The sequence below is a fragment of the Amblyomma mixtum genome, chromosome 9, assembly GCF_055824585.1.
Source record: "Amblyomma mixtum isolate Tamu chromosome 9, ASM5582458v1, whole genome shotgun sequence".
Classification (NCBI taxonomy): Eukaryota; Metazoa; Arthropoda; class Arachnida; order Ixodida; family Ixodidae; genus Amblyomma; species Amblyomma mixtum.
Genome location: NC_143020.1, coordinates 73509 through 92857, shown reverse-complemented (window position 1 = coordinate 92857; position 19349 = coordinate 73509). Strand labels below are relative to the sequence as shown.

General features: G+C 46.2%; 1 protein-coding gene across 3 annotated transcripts in view; it reads left to right on the top strand.

Moving 5' to 3' along the window:
• The window catches only part of LOC149328007 (phenoloxidase-activating enzyme-like), a 43869-nt gene extending 24839 nt beyond the window's left edge, over positions 1-19030 (top strand). Inside the window, exons 6-12 of one of the 3 annotated variants that reach the window (XM_089559770.1) lie at positions 319-395; positions 1898-1998; positions 6346-6490; positions 12653-12767; positions 16859-17013; positions 18092-18225; positions 18642-18783. In XM_089559770.1, coding sequence (XP_089415896.1) covers positions 319-395; positions 1898-1998; positions 6346-6490; positions 12653-12767; positions 16859-17013; positions 18092-18225; positions 18642-18672 — 758 coding nt within the window. In that variant the 3' untranslated portion in view covers positions 18673-18783. Of the gene's footprint in view, positions 1-318; positions 396-1897; positions 1999-6345; positions 6491-12652; positions 12768-16858; positions 17014-18091; positions 18226-18641 lie in introns of all 3 variants that reach the window. The other 2 variants (XM_089559769.1, XM_089559771.1) reach the window with 2 other exon arrangements.
• The last annotated feature ends 319 nt before the right edge of the window (positions 19031-19349 follow it).

Below are 19349 nucleotides of genomic sequence, written 5' to 3'. Positions count from 1 at the left end.
GAGAAGGATTTTTTCTGCATGTCCAAACCATGTGGAAGGTGTCGGCCACCTCCCCACAGAATGAGCAGCGGCCGTCAAAAGAAGGATTCAAGTCCTTCACAACCGCCGGGCACAGCAGGGTGTTTGTAAAGAGCCTCAAAGCCGCCAACAATAAGCCGGCACCTTGTTAGCAGACGCAGTTCATGAGGTGCTGCCGCAAGTCTTAAAAACCCTTCACAGCCCTAATACCCCACGGATGGGTCACACCATTCCGACGACTATTGAGCAGCCTTGTAATACATTATCTGTTACACTTGATGTTCATATCCGACAACACAGGATGCGGTGTGGCAGAGCCGGTGGGAAGGATACACAACGGCAATCCGATAAGGAGCAGACGGCAAGTACCATGGATCGTAAGTGAAGCCCAAGACTCGAATTTGTACTCTTTGCCTTTGACCCGCCCTTACCACTGATTTATGTAAACGAAAATCGGCGGCTAACTAGCGCTAGCTACGGGATCCAGAAAAGATATCACGTTACGCAAATGCCATTTTATGCATATTTGGATGAGATGAGAATAGTTGAAAGCTAAAGTGTGCTACCACAGAGTAAAAAGCTGACGTCGTTCGTGGTAGTGTACTAGAATAGTTATCTGTAGAACGCATAGTCTTTCGGTAAATCCAGAACTGTAGCAACAAACTAGTCTTACCCAGCTTCATCACACCTCTTGAGGTGCTCGGATTCGTTAGAATGAAATGCTTGGGAAATGGGTCTTTGGCTCCACAGTGACAAAAAGAAAATGCCTTGTGCCATGCCACCATTTGGCCCCAAGTGCCCTTACGCCATAAAAATTCACAGTTAACATAACACATCCGGTTAAAAAAATTTTTGATTCCTTGTCTCTTTTATAGACACCGCTGTATATGCTACAATTGTTTATTTACTTATTGATTTTTTGCTGGGACGTCACTGACAGTCTGCACAGTTGCAACGCCTGCGCTTACTGCACATTTGCATGACATGAGCAGAGAACGGTACAATTCCGAAAGGTAATCACGCGCTGTCGTGGTTAATATGCCGACCTAGACTGGCTGTTGTACATACATGTATGCACTGGAGCAGGTTTCCCGTGCGTTAAACGCTTTTTGCGCATGTATTTATATTGGTCCTACGTTTCGCCGCTCCGCAGTGGCATAAAACCGATGAGTTTGGGTAGTCTTATGTGTTTTTTCTTCACTGCGCGTAAAGACCGCCATTGTACAAAACGCCAGCTCTGTACACATGTATTGTTCTATGCAGTCACCGGGGAAATCCATTCCAACATTTGAAACGACTAATCACTTCGTGAAAGACGGCCACCGAGAAGAGCATCAGAAGTGTAACTGTGCTTTGCAGGAACTGATTGCGTGCTAACTCGTCGCGACTTTCAGGGGTGTGGGTACTACCCCAGGAGATCTAAGGTTTTTCTAGCTTGTAAAGATAAATGGTGCTCAAATTTTTCCGCGGTTTTTGGTGGAAGGCGTTTTAACAAAATTGCCTCTTCACGGATTGTCTCTTCATTGCGTTCAACACCACCTTTTTTCAAGCATTGGATTTGAGTAAATACTTGCTCATTGCTTTTCAGGCAGCCCGGGATTACTGACTTTGTTTTAGTGCATTGTAAGGTCTACAAGGAGTGCTTATTTCCACAGTCCTATACACGACACCTCTCAGCCCACCATCGCACATGTTTCCGGTTTTGTAACCCTTTTATTTTTGGTAGGTGTCGCGCTCACGAAAGTTCGTAACCTCCTAATTTTTATGTCCCCAGAATCGTTGCCTAAAGCCTCAGCTGCCGAGAAAGTAGCAAATTTAAGTTTATTCATATTTTTGTCGCAGTACTTGTACCCCATGAATTGGTTCGCTTTCTGTACAGGTCGAACTGAAGATCCTTTGTAGCGTATACGCGCTAACATGTGGTGGAAGCATCATAACAAGCAACGTTATATTGACTGCGGCGCACTGTCTTATCAAACCGTGAGTATAACTGTATAGATTTTGAAGCTTACCCAGTAGGTAGAAGCAGATGCTGGTCTTGGTTAAAGAAAAGCACTGATGAAAAACACACTTATTCATGGGACAAATAGCATTGTAGTGCGCAAGATTTGTATGTATTTTTCGCGCTTCTAAAGGTATGAAAATCGAAAAAAAATTGCTTAACTCTTCGAGACACTGTTTCTAATTACACGAGTGGTTTTGTTCTCGATACCCGGCTTTCAGCACAGTTTGCCCTTATTTCATCCGTAATAACCAAAGGAGGAGGAGGAGGAGGTAGAAGAGGAAAGGCATGGAGGCTAACCGGAAGAACAATCGTCGTGCTACACTAAAGGGGGCAGGGGGAAGGGGTGAGGGGATAAAAAAATTACTGAGAAAAGCGAGTACCACAAAATTGAAGTCACTATGAAAAATCAGCGTCCGTTAAAGTCCCAGCCTATCATGCAGGCCACAAGTTCGCAAGAAGCGGAGCAGTGCCTTGGAGGCCTTCAGTGCCGACGATCGCCGCGTCCAGTCGCAAAGAATCTTCATTTCCCTCAGTCAGCTTGGAGAGAGAGAGAGAAAAAAAACTTTATTGCCATAGATTGGCGGGATTTACGGCAGGTGGGCTTGGTGTGGCCCCCAGGTGGGGGCGACTTCCTGGGCCCACGAAATGAGTGCCAGTTGAATGCTCTTGTCTGGCCTTTTGAGGAGTTGGTTCCATCCGTCTTCGGAGGGAGCTGGCAGTAAGGTTCGAGGGGGCGGATTTCCTGCGCAACCCCAGAGGATGTGAGCCTGGGTGGCGATTTCTCCCTGGTAACAATTTTGGCAGACGGGGTCGTATTCCCCGTCTGTGATGAGTGAAAGTCTAGAATGGCTAAGGATAGAGTGTGTCTGCAACCTGCGGAGCAAGGTGGTATGCGCTCGATTCAAGTCGGGGTGTGGAGGCGGGAACTGGCGTCTCATCTCTCTGTAGAGGATGGTAATTTCGGCAAAAGTCTGGGGAGCCTCGGCAAGAGCGTCTGGGTCCGTGGGGCCGGCCGCTCGGTTGTTTAGTCCTCGGGCTAGTCGGTCGACCCCTTCGTTTCCAGAGTTTCCCGCGTGGGCGGGTACCCAGACCAGGTTGATCTTATGGTCGGGAGTGCAGCCTTGAAGGATGCGTGCAGCGGGGTGGCAGATAAAACCTGCCGAGTAATTTTGTATTGCTCTTTTGGAGTCGCTGAGGACTGTGCGCGTACGTGGGTCAGCGATGGCCAGCGCAATGGCGGTTTCTTTTGCCGCTGTCGGAGAGTGAGCTACTACTGTGGCGGCGGTGACGAGAGTAGACTGTGGCGTGGTTGCACAAGCCACGTATGCGTTTGCACTTTGCCGTGCAGCATCTACGTATATTGCGTGTTCGTCGGCAAGGTATGTGACATCTAGTGCTTGGGCTTTCAGCTGACGGCGCGTATCATGGCGGCCAGGTAGCATGTTTTTGGAGATTGGTTTTATAACTAGGCGGCTATAGACCCCTATCGGAGTGGGCGTCGTGGGGTGGACGTCGCCTATGGGGTTGATGTTGAGACGGTCAAGTATGAGCCGCCCGTGTTTAGTGCGGGAGAGGCGGTGGATTTGGGCGGTCTTATGTGCCTCTATGAGTTCTGTGAGCGTGTTGTAGCGTACTGAGGTAGCCCCAGTGCCGCTTTGTACGCTGAACGTATAATGCTGTTCACAGCTTCCTCGTCCTTCCGGCGGAGGTGATAGTAGGGGTAGGAGTAGACTATCCTGCTAACGAGGAAAGCTTGCGTGAGCCGACAGAGGTCATCCTCCTTATACCCCTGCGGCGGGTGCTGATGCGGCGGATGATGCCGTTGATCTGATTGGCTGTGGTGCGGAAGCGCTGAATGGCCTCCGAGTTTTGCGTGTTGTTCTGTATTAACATACCCAGAACGCGGATGGTGCGGACCGGAGGTATGAGATGTGTGTCGACTTGAAGCACAATAGGTTCTTGCGGGTCGGGTAAAGGCAGGTGAGCTCGTCTGTCCCTGATGACTAGTAATTCGGACTTCGTGGAGGAGCATGTGAGCCCGTTCGCCTGTACAAAAGAGTGTACTTTATCGATTGCTGTTTGGAGGGAGTTTTGGATTTCCCCGTCAGAGCCAGATTTGGTCCATAGGGTAATGTCATCGGCATATATTGAGTGTTTAATGTGAGGTATCTCTTCCAGGAGCGGAGGGAGGCCTCTCATTGTAGTGTTGAAAAGGAACGGAGATAGGACTGCTCCTTGTGGTGTTCCTCGGGTGCCTAGTGTGATCTTCTGGCTGTGGAGGTCTGCAATGTGAAGTTCTGCTGTACGGTTATGAAGAAAGTCGGCGATGCAGTTGTAAGTGCGAGTGCCTACATTCATTTGTGAGAGGTTTGCCAGGATGGAAGCATGTGACACGTTGTCGAAAGCCTTGCTGACATCTAGGCTTAGGATGGTTCGTGTAGCTCGGATGGGTCTCGGATCGAGGATGTCGTGTTGGATTTGCCACATAATGTCTTGAGTGGAGAGGCCGGTTCTGAAGCCGATCATAGTGGGGGAAAAAAGGTCCTCTTGGTCTACGTGAATGTGGAGTCTACGTGTTCCATGACCTTTCCCAGGCAGGACGTGAGCGAGATGGGCCGAAGGTTGCCCAGCTCGAGTCGTTTGCCTGGCTTAGGTATGAAAATCACTTTGGCATGCTTCCAAGTGTCTGGAAGGCGACCCTCATGCCAGTGTTGGTTGAAGAGGTCCGTGAGTGCCTCGACGGACTGATCTTCGAGGTTACGAAGCATCTTGTTGGTTATGTGGTCGTCGCCTGCGGCCGCGGTGGTTTTAATCTGGTTGAGGGCGGCGCGGACTTCTCCTGCCGTGACGTCGGCGTCCATGTTGGTGTTCTGAGCACCCGTGTATCCTGAAGGGATGGGAATTTCAGTGGAAGTATTGATGTATTTGTCTTTCAGGGTAGCGAGGAGTTCCTCATTTGTTCCCTGAAAAGCGTGTATGACACGGGTGAGGTTCTTGTGAGATGTGGATTTGGTGTGAGTTGGGTCCAGTAGATGTCTGAGCAAGAACCACGAGTTTTTGCATCCTAACTGGCCGTTAAGACGGTCGCAGGTTTGATGCCATTGCTCCTGACTCAGTTTGACGGAGTAAGCTTCGATCTCTCGCTCCAGGCGAACGAGACGGAGCTTGTCAGTCAGCTTGGATCTAGAAGCTCCAGCACACGGCTGATTGTCTTTAGGCGCTGTAGGCAGGACAGTCACAAAAATTGTGGGACAAGAGCGTCCGCAGAACTTTTTCCAGGGGGGGGGGGGGGGGGGGGGCACACGACGGCCATCAAAAAGGAACTATTTGTGGTCTAAACTGCGCACATGAAACAAAAATTAGAAACAGCAAATAAGTGCTAGGATTGGAGAACAAACACTGGAATTTATTAATGAACGAAGAATTGAACTCAATAAGCAAAATCCGATAAGTTAATATCACCTAAGCGTGCTAATCAAGCTGTGCAGTTGTTTTCTACTAGTGCATAAATAATATCCGTAATTCCAGGGGGGGGGGGGGGGCTTGCTTCCTTCCGGACGCCCATGGACATAGACACACGGCTTTGAGCACAGTTTGCCCTTATTCATGTGGAGTAACCAAAGCAACTTAAGGACCCGAAAATGGAAAATGGAAAATGACCCGTACGCGGTGAAAGGAGAAATAGAGGACCGCCGGAACGTTAATTACAACTGAAAAGCTATGTTGATGCGGTAAATTATATAATAGCCAGCAGAAAAAGTGGCCGCTAATAAATACGAGAAAGGCAGTACATAAATTGTGCGTGAGGTAAAAGGCTGTGCGGTTGACTGCCGGTAAATATCCGCGATATCAATATTAACACAACGTTGACAGCGCTCACCCTACCTTTAAATCGAACGGTTCTAATAAATCTCACAGCTGTGCTGTTTGTTATGCTGGCTTATGGGCACAATCTGCTTTCATTAAAGTCTCTTCTCATGTTGTATGCTAAAAGCTCACCCTAATAACGCAATGTTTCAATGTAGTGGAATAACCGACCGAGCGCTGAGCGGCTGTAAAAATAATGCTCTCTCTACACATCTTTCATGCGCTATTGCCTAGAGGTTTCGCTGTTTCTAATTTTCCCGGCGGGCAATGATCAGGTGGCTCGTTTACTTTCGTGCAAACTCTATATCTTCGTCTCCTATTGTACAGTGAACACACTCTGGCGAGAAAAGAAGATTCTTTGGTACTTCCTGATGATTCCCTTTTGATTTACATGCCCTTTTTGATTGCATCGTTGGTTTTGTAATTGAGAATAGGCATGCATTCGTTTACTTCAGGTTGGGTTGTGGCGCCCCGGTAAGAGAGGTGCAGGTGTACTACAACTCAACGGTAGACAGGATGGGTCCGCTCCTGCGCGCCGAGAGCATCATCCCCTACCCAAAGTATGATGATTTTCATATTTACGACGTAGCCCTGTTGAAGGTAAGTGCTTGAAGGAATCCTGAGGAAATTGGATGAATATGGATCGGCAGTTTAAGCATAAGTTCTTACCCAGAAAGAGCATTAGTGCAAATAGTTAGGAAAGGACTGCAAAAGCAAACATTAATCATGCTAAGAAGCAGAATATGAAACTAAATAATAAGGGAGTAATTACTCATTGACGTCCACCCGAGCGCAGCCATACGGCTACAAAGGAAAGCTATACAGCCTTCTCAGAAACTTCGTAGTTACAGAAAAATTCGTCCTGGTCCGGGGATCGAACCCGAGACCACCGCTTCACCGGAGCAGTAGCTCTACCAATTGAGCTAATCGGGACGGCAAGCTTATGGTAGGGCGAGAGCGAATTGATCAATAACTCAAAGTGGGAAAAGTGTTGACCAAATGTTTAGGGGAAACCCCCAAGGTGGAGTAGATTTGTAATATCCGTCCCGGTTAGCTCAATTGGTAGAGCGACTGCTCCGGTGAAGCGGTGGTCCCGGGTTCGATCCTCGGACCAGGACGAATTTTTCTTTAACTACGAAGTTTCTGAGAAGGCTGTATAGCTTTCCTTTGTAGCCGTATGGCTGCGCTCGGGTGGACGTCAATGAGTAATTACTCCCTTATTACAAATCTACTGTACCTTGGGGGTTTCCCCTAATTATTTGATGCAACTAAATAGATTCAAATACGCGTAAAGAGGGCAGAGGGTGAGAAATACATTATTTCAATAGAAAGGAAACTAGACTGCACTGGTATTGAAAATGAAAAAGTTAAATCAGAAAGGGAATTTTATGGAATAATTAAAAAGGAAGCGCCCTGTTTTTTGATGCGAGATCAGAGGATCTTAGAGAGGAAGCTACGAGCAGAAATTTAACCAGGATGCTGATACTAGTACTGTACGCGGCAAATGCGTAGAAAGCGTTGAAAGTGTTTTGTTAGAGTGTGGCAGAGTAAAGCCAATTATTGATAAAGGTAGAGTCACAGGCCAGGCCATTAGGCAGAAAGACTTAGAAGACGAAGATAATGAGACTGAAAGCGTGGTGGGTTTAATAACTTGAAGAAAACAGATAAGAACAGGGACAAGAGATAAGACGGGACAGGCGCTGATACCAACTACTTTTGAATAAGAACATTTGAAAAATTTTTGGCCTAAAGCTAGCCAGTGTCGCAAAGATAGAAGTGGATAATTCAATATACCTGAAATCAGCAGAAAATAACAGTAAACATTTTTAACACTTGTTGTAAAATGGAAGGTTAGGTAAAACTGCATAGGAAAACAAAAAATTGGCAGTGGCTTAGCTCTGGTATGCCAGGATATACGTAGCCTGAGGTGAGGGCGAGGCGTCCACATCTCGGTGGACACCTAAACCAGAGGGAAGGAGCATAACTGCCCTATTGAAACAGCGGACACCTCAACCGTGCTTTAAGCTAAGTGGCGGTTGAGACAGGTTCGTTGCTTAACGAGACAGTTCTTGCACGTCGTACAAACTCTCGTTAGGGCTTCACCTGCTTCGCCCCACTCAGACGCCGCTGAACTCAACGTTTCACGCATGTCGCTACTTACCGTCGTCAAGTCTTTTAAGTGCCATAGTCTTTCACACGTCGCACACATACCCAAACGGATTGCTCACAAAGTCGGCCTGAAAGGCCCGAGTCGCAGTGGCACCTTCACTGAGTTTCACCGTATAGTCCGTCGATCAGCGAGTCTTCACATCATCTTGAGGCTGCTGCTGAGAGGCCCCGGCACGCCACTCAGCCTCCTGGCGACGCCGCTTTGCTAGGTGTTCCTCTCGTTTCTCTGGCGTATCCGCTGCGCGTTTGGCCTTCTGCTCTTGGCGCTCTTCTGCGCCGCTCACGAGCGGTTTTGCTTTCCGTCTCCATGACTGTAGCCTGGCTGTCGTTCCTCATCATCGTCTCCTTCTTCTTGTCGGCTCCGGCGCACCAGCTGCGCATCTGCGACGTCAATCGCTCCTCGCGCATGCGCAGTTTGGCTCATCCACGCTCACGCGAAACTGCTCATCCGCGGCGAGTGTAGCTCACGCTAAAACACGCGTAGTGGCGGCAGGCACTGCAGCTTTTCAGCAGTTATACGTACGTACATACATACATACATACATACATACATACATACATACATACATACATACATACATACATACATACATACATACATACATACATACATACATACATACATACATACATACATACATACATACATACATACATACATACATACATACATACATACATACATACACACACACACACACAGACAACAGTAAGATAATGAAGGGCTCGTTACGACATAAATATGAAGGATGCTAACAGGCAGCAAAACCAAAGAATGCATTTGATAACGTTTCTATTTCCTTTTTTATGTGATTAATCCATGGAAATGTTTGTCTAATTATTTTATAACTGAAAGGTAACCAATTACAATAAAGAACAAAATAAAATTGTAAAGAGACCCTTAAGACTGCTTGCCATTAAGACTGCTTGCCACACATGACTGCTTACCGAAACCATTGTAGACCCACGGGTGAAATGTTTTACATAGATGCGTTGCCCGCGACTGCGTCCGAGTCTAAGTCTCGTGTTTGGGACTGTGTCGCAATGGCTTTTCATTACGTTGTCACTACGGATCGCTTTCACGATTCTGTCGAATTTCCTCCGCTTAAAGTTTTCGCAACTCGACCTCGGGAGCGCATTTCTTGCACTTAATTGCCACTCTCGCTGGTGGAGTACGCCTCCTTGACGCCTCAGCCGTTCCAGACTATCTTGCCGCGCTCATACCATGGGGGTGGTCGTCGTTGGTTTTCCCTACCCCTTCAGCCATCGTTCACACTTGCCTCCGCGGCGGTAGCGCACAGTTTGTAGAAACTGCAGAATCCATTGGCGCGGAAGAAGCTGTATATCAGGAATATCGAGATAAGCGTCTAGAGAAAAATTGGTTGTGGTTTAGCTCTGGTTAACCCTAGTTGAATTGCGAAAGCAATTGAGCGCGTTCTCCCTTCCTCGCTTCGTTCTTTTGTTGTTGCCTCTCTTTCCTGCTCCCCATAGCGATTAGAATCCAGTACGGCGAACAGTATATATATATATATATATATATATATATATATATATATATATATATATATATATATATACAACCGCGAGGCGACACCTCTCCCTCTACCCGAGCCGAGCGCATCTGGTGGATCGAGCGGCGACGGCAGCAGCGTCGACGGCGGCGCCATCTCTTGGAGCGCGGCTGCGGCGTTGCTAGGCAACGGCGGCTCAAGGTCGTTCGTGGGCGACGGCATACGGCTGAAGTGCGACCACGCGACGAGCCCAGCTGGCTGGCGAAGTGTTGCTTTGGCAACAATAGAAAAAGCGAAATATTTACAACCCGTACATAAGTAACGTCCTTTCATATTGTTACTTAACATCAGGCAGATGAAAACAGAACATGACCGATGGTAACAGCATTGTTTAAGGTTGCAGGCCTAGCGCAGGTGCAAATGCCCACGGTATTGCCCGCTTCGCCAGTTATATAGCGCGTAACATGACCCGTGGCCGTCCTCCATCGAGCGATTGTCCTGACTGCGAACTATAAGGGCGTTGATGATGTGAAGCACGACATAACAATTAGACTGAAGGAATGCTTGACCGGAGAAAGAAAGAACGTAAAGAGCTTGCCGCTGTGGTGGATTACAAGATGACTAGAAGACGTCAGGGACTAGAAGATGAAGCGGGCAAGGCTCGCGCCAATTAAATCACGCTATCAGCATCCGTCAAATTATTCTGTTTTCATTGGCTTGCCTTGTCGTAGCATTGGTATGAGGTACGGGTATCCTCACCATCCTGGTGCTGGAGCTTCGGCGTCCTTCGTCCACCGTGTCTGTCGGCCGCGTGCTCCTCCCACGCTTGCACCCATTTCGTCTTCGTCTAGTCCATGACAGTGTTCTTTGTTATGAAGGAACTTGAAGTTTGTGTCATCTACTGGCCATAAGCGATATGTCGGATAATCATTTTTCTTCCTAGAAACTCGTAGAGCTGTGTGAAACTGACACCGAGCTTTTTAAAACATCGGAATTGCTTTCAGATGCCCACGCAAGGGGCATAGGCTAAACAATTGGCTTAGACGTGAAAGTGTTTTAATTGTATTTTATTGCCTGAAATTTAGTATTGATGCGGACGGATGGACGGACCAAAAATCAAGGAGACACTAGAACCGAAATATAGGCCATCGAAGTATCTCTTGAACGAAATGCGACATAATTTATGAATGATCACGCCCAACTGCATGTCCGCCATGCCAATACTTGATTGTCTTGGCCAGTGCCGACGTCAATTTATTAGTCTATGACAGATATTACGTGAATACTAAAATCTTAAGCGCAAAACGTTTGACACCGAGGGCACTGTTTTCTCGGGCTAAATGAAAGCAAAGTAATATTGCGCGCGTAAGGTGCTCCATTTTCTATGAGTGTCGACGTTTCAGTGACATTGCAGCAATAATTTCGAGAAAAATGCATAACGCGTAAGCTGAGCCGCATATAGACGTATTGGTCACACTTACCATTAGTTAACACTAAATGGAGCAAATATGTTCAGAGCCTAGATGAAATAACCCGGTGGAGGCGAGAAGAAAGACAGGAACTCTTTGATAGACTTAAACGGAGGTAGGTACAAATTGGGTGGCCAGGACCCGCCAAATGCAGCGGTGATTGTTGAGAGCAATTTCCCCTGCATTTTGCATTATGAATCTAAGAATAAGTTAACTGATGTTAAAACCAGGATCTAAATCGTAGCCTTTTTCAAGGTCGCACATCCCTATAGCGGATTGCCTAACACACATTACGGCTGAGGCATGATCTTAAGGAGCAAAATAACTTTCACTTCCTTTGGTAGTACAATCCACAGTCCCACATTGCTAATAGAGCGCTAAGGATTCTGTGTCACTGAAAAGTCGGCGCCATTAGCATTGAGCGAAAAATCGACCAAAAGTCCCCTTAGGAGAAACCTAGAAGACAGGCGTACCACATATGTTCTCTAACGTTGTGACTTCATCAGAACGTGCCCATCAAATTGTCACAAAACTGCCCACCACGGCAGGGGGGGAGTTAAACAACTGTTCGACGCGGGAGATTGGTCGGGAAGAGAAACCTGAGTCTCGTAAGCTGCAGTGATGGCAGCACCTGCTATAGCAGGGCTGCGATGCATTACTTAACCTCGGCATCTCTTCGCCAGGAGTAGTATGAGGTCTTCCAGGGATTTTTGAATCAAAGCAGAAAATGACCACTGCCGCATATATGGGCATTTATCCATTAACGCTCCCTCGTCATGACCTCAAGGCGCAGCTTATGCGTGTCCTTCAGCTTTCGCGTTCCCGGCATGATTGCGGACGAAGGAACGCGCTAAAAGGGTGGTAGGATTTTAACGTAGTTATACCGAGTAGACGTACGAAAGCAGAATTTAGCCTGGTTGGATGAGCTACTGCTTGGAACTGCTTGAAAGTTGTTGAATACAACGATGTACAATGCACAGCGCGAGTGTGTGTTGCGGTTTAACACAAAGCGTAATCGCCTGCGTCCATGGTAAAGTGCTCTCATGCAGTGACCAGCAATGCTCATCTGCTAGCGACGCCAGGGCTTGGCCAATGTCATTCTCACGTCTCCTTGGCTTAGCCAACCTCACCCTCAAGGTCACTATCCCGTTTGCTACAGCGGGTGCAACATTCCTCCGAACTAACACTACCCGAGCTTCACACAAGGTTCTTAGTTTTCATCGTTAGTTGGAATGTCTAACTATTATTCTGGAAGTTACACCAGAGTAATCCAGTGCGTGGACAGGATATGAGTACAGAAATTCAGCAGACGAACAGCCGCTTCGTTCAACATGATGCAATCAAGTTCAACTGCGGCACATTTATAGTTCCAAACATTCCTAAAGTTAACAACTTTCCACTACGCATAAGCGCGCAGTAAGTGCACATGCAAAATAGTCGGGCCATAAGTTTATAGCTCAGGTTCATAGTCAACCTATGGCCTGATTTAGAAAGAGAAAATTGCCGCACCATAACTGTTGCCACATGTACAGTTCTGCAAGATTGCAAGCTGTAACCAACATTATCACTTCGCGATGCGTTGTTGAAAACGGAAATGCGTGTTCTTTCCACAGCTGCGAAAGCCACTAAAATTTGACCCTTTCGTCAAACCGATATGCCTTCCTACTGACGAGATTCCAATGGAGGGCAAGAAGCTGACGGCCGCTGGCTGGGGAATCACATATGCCGGTAAGAGGCTGCTAACCTAAAAAGCAAATCATTGACGTACAGATGCGGCCAAAAGTAAACGGAGCGGGCTTTTACATTCTAAGTGCAATCTCGCCTTCCCTGCCGGAGATAAAGAAACATGGTTTGTCCATGACGGAACACACTAGCGTCCACTACTAGCATGCACACACCACAGCTTGCATTTTAAATTAGGCAACGCGTGAAAAATATTAGAAGCCAATAGCGACCTCCGTTTACTTTTGTCCGCGCCTGTACATGCAGTGTACTTCGTTGGGAAACTGAGTAGCATTTTTTTTCTGTGTGTCTTTTACATTTTGCATTAAATGTGTTTCCGTCCTGTTTGTTAAAAGGACCGTCTGAAATTTTTTCTTTTTTTTCTGAACTCTTTTTATGCTTCCGTTTTCTGCTATGCTTTTTGTTATCTTTGTTTGGGATCAACTTCCCTACGATAATACCCAGTGGGTGCTGTAGGTAAATGTAATAAATAAATAAATAAATAAATAAATAAATAAATAAATAAATAAATAAACACTGCTTAAGTTTATAACACCCTTACCGTGCGTAGAAATTCTCGAAGATGGCTTTTTTAATTAAGAATTTTTTACCGTTTAGTTGTATAAAACTGCTGTCAATGCGTTTAACTTGCCTTTCTACGTGTAGAATTACACTTGAATGGTACTGTTCAGCAATACTCTCAAAATGAAAACTCATTTAAAGATAGGTTATTCCCCTTAGCGTATTGGGGTATTCCTGCTTTCAATCATAGTGTTAGCAATCACAAGAACTGCGGTTAACGCTATAATGTCTCGAGGGAACACAAACTGTCTGCGTTTGACGCGTCGGTGGGAAACATAAAAAAATGGCTGGGGTTCAACTTGGCTTGAGCCTAGTTACACGAGCGAAAGCTCTCTTACGTACGGTCTCTACTGTGTCAAATCTATTGTGAAGGTAAAGGTCAAGGGTCAATGTCAAAGTCAGGTACCGAGTGGTCATAGTGGTCATATTACCATAGCTTGGGCCATACCAACAAGCAGTTTGGTTCGACCTTTCGAGGCACTCAAGGTCATTGTCTCATCAATATCGAAATCAGAAATTACACCGCCAGGAGTAGACCTTACGCTCCAAAAGACGAACGAACACGGCACGTCAGCCACTGGGTAATGGCCACCTCAGACCCCCGATCTTTCCATAAGACACCTCCTGCAATCTCGACATGTCACAAGGGAGGAGAAGCCAGAATGGGAATTCAGGGGAAGCGGAGCGAAGATCAAAAGGGAGGCCGATTGGCGCCACATTTCTATTTGGGTTTGGTGTCACTGGGCGTCTGCTCTCTCCTGCTAAAGATTCTGAACACCGTATAGTAACCATTGTTTTTAGATGCATTTCGTTATTTTCTGAGTTTTCCTCATCTTCTGAGCTGTGCATAGGGGCTTGTAACTGTTTTGTAGATCTTTTGAATTGTTTAATCCCCCTAAGAAATCCGTGTAAATAAAAGCTTTCCTTATACACAAATTTTTATTTGTACCTGTCATGCCGTCACATATAGCATAAAGCTCCATCACAAGCGGGTTCGGGGGTTCTACGTGGTGTGCATAAACCAATATGTGCAGCAGACCTAGTTGCCATTCCTCCAATATTATCAATTGCCGACGTGTCCATATAAGCTACATATGTCCATTTATTTACATAAACCACAGTTGCAGTTTTAAGCTTGCCTTTGCGGCAAACTTCTGTAGTCTTGTTTATAGCCGTCTTCCTGCATTGTCATTAAAGGGGGGGTCTGTTCTTTTTCAGTGTTGTGCTCTCACCTCGCCGCATACGGCTGCAAGCGCCACAACGTACAATTCCTTTAGATCTGCCTTCGCAACGAAATTTTTTTGCTTAGTATGGCTCGTCTCGACACTCAGGCGACTCAGAACGAGCGCAAAGTGCCTGCTGAAATTCATTTGCTGTCTGCTGCAGTCATAAGTCGGCTGTCTACTAATGAAACACATGTGTTCAAGTATTGGCCCTCCCTGAAGCTGATTTGCAGGCTTGTTCTTTTCATGCATATGTAGCCTATCAAACTTGGAGCGTAAATTCTTTCTCCGACGAAAGTGCAGCGCTATACATGCGGTGGGTAATACTGCATGTGTTGTTGAACATCACCTATCTTTGTTCGTAGGTAAAAGAAATAGCCGCTGCGACGAGACAGAACTCGTTCACGAACTCCTTCTGTTTATTTTGTGTACGTGTTTCTGCGGATGAAGTTAGCACTGCATTATTTTCTACAGACGCATTGTGACCGCGCTCAGCTCCTAGAATCATATGCGGTGATTTCAACGGCTAACAGTCTGTCTTAGAAGACAGGAATGCGGATTCCCGCGGACGAAAACTTGTAGCCATCATTGGCAATTTTTGTCTGTGTGCTAAAAATGATGAAAGCTACGCATTCTTTTCACTACTATCCTAAGCCACCGCTGTAGACTTTAGATTGCATTCACCTGACATGTGAATGAAGTGGACAGCGTCGCCTTAATAGTAGAGATCATTCAATTTGTGTGTTTTCTGCCAACTTCCACCTGCGTGGATCGAAATTCAGCCACGTGTCAACTGGGACAAGTGCAGAGAGCACCTAATATACGCGGCTGGAGTTATTATCGGCAAAATGCTCTCTAGGAAGGTGGCAGCAACTACTGCGGTCAAGTTATCCGACATTCTGTTGGCCCCAGACATGTGCAGGAACATTTGCGTATCGCCGATGAGGCCAGGTGGAAATTGATGAGGTAGAAGAACGACTGAGTCCAAAGACTGCATCAAACTCTGCAGGTCGCAATTTGCTTGCTAACACACCAGATTAACTGCATTCTTTCCAGTGGCGAAAATGTGGCCATTCATTAGGACTCTTGGTGGTGAATATCGTCCATCGAAGCCTCGTATAAGCAGGTGCCTTTACCGAGATAGTATTTAGGCTGTCGCGACGCAATTTTCACCATCTCCGTACGAAGATTTTCTGATAGGTCAGTTGATAATGACGTCACCAGAGTCACGTGATTCCAACTGGCCAGTCAGAGACAGCAGCGGAATTTGAAGTTTCCCACGAAATCCCCAGACTGGTCCAGAGAGGTTTGTGACCTTATAACGTCTTCACAACGCGCCCATCATGGAAGGTTGCAACGTGCCCACCGAACAGTGACAAAACTTCCCACCGTTGTCAAATTCAATGTAGTTGCCACCTGCTCACCGCGTCGCAGCGCTTGATCCTTACGGGAGCACGGGAAAAGCAACCTCGGTATCGCAAGGCCCACCGTTGGCTGTGTTTTAAACGGTCACCTACAAGGGCAGTGGCGAATCGCTTGGTCGGTGTACAACTGCGCATGTAGCAGTATGCTGACTCCCCGTCATCTATGAATGCGATTGAGAGGATCGTGACGTCATTAACACCGCGCGACTGCCGGTGTACCATTCATAACGCACAGCCAAAGTATAATATTTGAGGACCCTCAGATTTTGAAGTGGCCACTGCCAAACATTTCTTAAGGCCCCCACTATTTTAGGAGCAGGCCTACTCCAGAAAATGGACAAAGGTGGTTTAGTGCGTCGGAATACATCAATCCGATATCATAACCTAAAGGAAGGTACTCCAATACTGTAATAGGTTTGGTTTATTCGTTTATTGGTGTTTAACGCCCCAAAGCAACGCAGGCTATGAGGCACGCCGTAGTGAATGGCTCCGGAAATTTCGATCACCTGGGGTTCTTTAACGTGCACTGACATCGCACAGTACACGGGCCTCCAGAATTTCGCCTCCATCGAAATTCGGATGCCGCGGCCGGGATCGAACCCGCGTCTTCCGGGTCAGCAGCCGAGTGCCGTAACCGCTGAGCCACCGCGGTGGGTCGCCAATATTGTAATAGGTGATGACTCTCGCACACACCTTATAGGAAACAACGGAACCTGGTCAGGCAGGAGTTCTGGCGCAAAAATTTCAGAGAACATCAGACACTCATTCTGCATCGCAAACCATTAAAATAAATTGTATCGCTGTTTTTTATTGATGAGGTAAAGAAGGCACCAAGTTTTTACTTGATTAAATTTGATTCACTTTTCAGGGTCTCGTTTAAGTCACGACCTTCTCTACGTTGAACTTGTTGCCATGGCGGACGCGCGTTGCGAAAAAATAATCGAAGCAAGCGCAATGCACGGAGGGCAACGCGAGTTTGGTCCAGCAATTTGTACTCTTCATCGAGCGAAGGGCACTTGCGAGGTGAGCAAGATGTGAAGAAAACGATTGCATATTGTTTTCAAAGACGTGGCTGGCAGCGCTTTGATAAGACACACAATAGGTTATCAATTCATAATAAGTCGGAAAAAAGCTTTGATGTCTTGAAGACGGAACTCTCCGAGCACCGCTAAAAGTTCGATTTCAAAACATTTCACAGACGATACTTTCTAGTCTTGAGGATTGTGCATCTAAAAAAAATTATTGCATTCTGTAAAGATGCTGTATATACGGGGAATCCGCGTGGTTAAAAGGCAAACAATCTTGAAACAAAGCCAGAGTGTGTTAGACAGTCAGGTGAAGTCACCTATTTTAGCGCAAATTATGGGCTTATTTTGAATGAAAGTGCTGACTTTTTCTCCAATATTTTTTAGCGGCTAACAAAATCCTTTTCGCAAATTCCACTCATACCCATGTGTGCGGCTGACAAGCGCGGCAGGGCAATTAAACTTCACATTTTGTTCAGGAATGAAGCTTCTACGAGCATAGTGTAACATGCGTCTGCAGTCATTAGCAGTAGAGGCGAGGACTCCTAGGCACCTAGGCAGTGATCACTTGCAGTGATCACTTGCAGGGATGAGAATAGCAATAACGATGCAAGGCCCGTCATAACGCGTCTAATAGAGTGTAGTATGAAGAGTAACTTTCATTTCCACCCGCTAGACTGCAAGAATTGTAAACACACCTAACAAATAGTCTTTCATAACCTTTTACCAGTAATAAGGACAGTGATAAGTGTCAGGAATGCCATGCATACGTAATAAATTGATGCAATAGCTATCGCTAAGAGCGAAACAGGTAAAGATATCTTTGCCTGTAGTGGCTCACGCTCAGGTGATGTAGGAGATTTTAATTTTTGCTCTGATCTTTTGTACGTGCCTGTGTATTCACTTCATTGTATGAGCTTAAAGACAAGATACTACCAACAGACATTACCTTAAAGATAAGTCACCACCAAAAGACACTTCTTTTTTCTACACTGCTGTTCTAATGCTACGCATTAAAAGCGACGGTGAATACAAATTAGACTCGGGGTGTAGAGGGCGAGTGTTCTGCCTTTCAGAAGTACTGTCCACTAGCCACAACCCCCCCACCCCCCCCCCCCCTCCCCTTCGAGCTGAGGCATTGCCCACCCTCCCATCATCAATGTCTACCAACCTCTCGAGCTCAACTCCACACTACTAAAACTTCAGTCACGTGAGTGAAGCCTCTATTTAGAGTGAAAGCATCAGTCATCATCGAGCGCAAATCAAACTCCTTTCTGAGATTAAACCTAATGGCGCAAAACAAAACACATAAAGGTTGTCTGCATACCTTTATTTGCCGTGTGTCGGTCCCACTGTGTCGGGCTCTGAAGTCGAGACAACTAGGGCCAAAGAAAGCGTTGCTTACAAAAAAACTGTCGAGTCAGATGTCTGACCGTCCCCTTTTTTTTCGTGAAGTTCCCCAGCTTTGCTAATATTCTTTCATTTGTGTATCTTCCGCTTTTTTATTGTAATAACCATTTTCTTGTCTTGAAGCGCTTAACTTCCTTTAAGAAAAAGAGATTGAATTTTCGACTTGCTGATAACCAAACAACTAACCTTTTTTCTATCTTTTGTGCTTCTTTAAAGGGTGACTCTGGTGGACCGGTGTCATTCCTGAGTCGCAGAGGAAAGGCATTGCAAGTCGGTGTGGTGGGAGCTGGTACTAACTGCACAAAAGGCGAAATGTCATTCAAAGTATTTGCTCGGGTGTCGGCCTATACGTCTTGGATCAAGGAAGCACTCACTGACGCAAAAGGATGGAAGAAGCTTCCTAAAGGTCACCACATATACTTGACCTAAACTCTTGTGCGAATACTAATGCGCTACACAGGAGTATTTCTTCGGACAAGTAGCCCTGGTTCACAGAAATACAACCTACCAATTCCGCAATTGCTGCATTATGATTATTACAAATAAACTAATGTTGGAACAACAAACTTCAACGACTGCTGCAAAAATAAAGGGGTCATGTAACTTCAAAGTATGCCACACGTGACGCCAATAAAACCGTTTTAACAACGCTTTGCAATGTTTCTTGGCAAAAATGAAAGCATGTGGGGTTCGATATCTTACAGCTTTATAACATGTCGTATTACAGACCTGCGGGCTAATTTACCAATCTGCAGTTCAATAAAATCTATGAGGCGTAATTTCACGACCACTTTGCATTCAGTAAGCATCAAGATGCCGCTGCTGGGGCAAAAACTTTTACACCAAGCCTCAGAAATGGCTGAAAGGAAATACAGTACAAAAAAGACTAATACAAAACATTTCGTGTAATTTTGCCACTAAAGG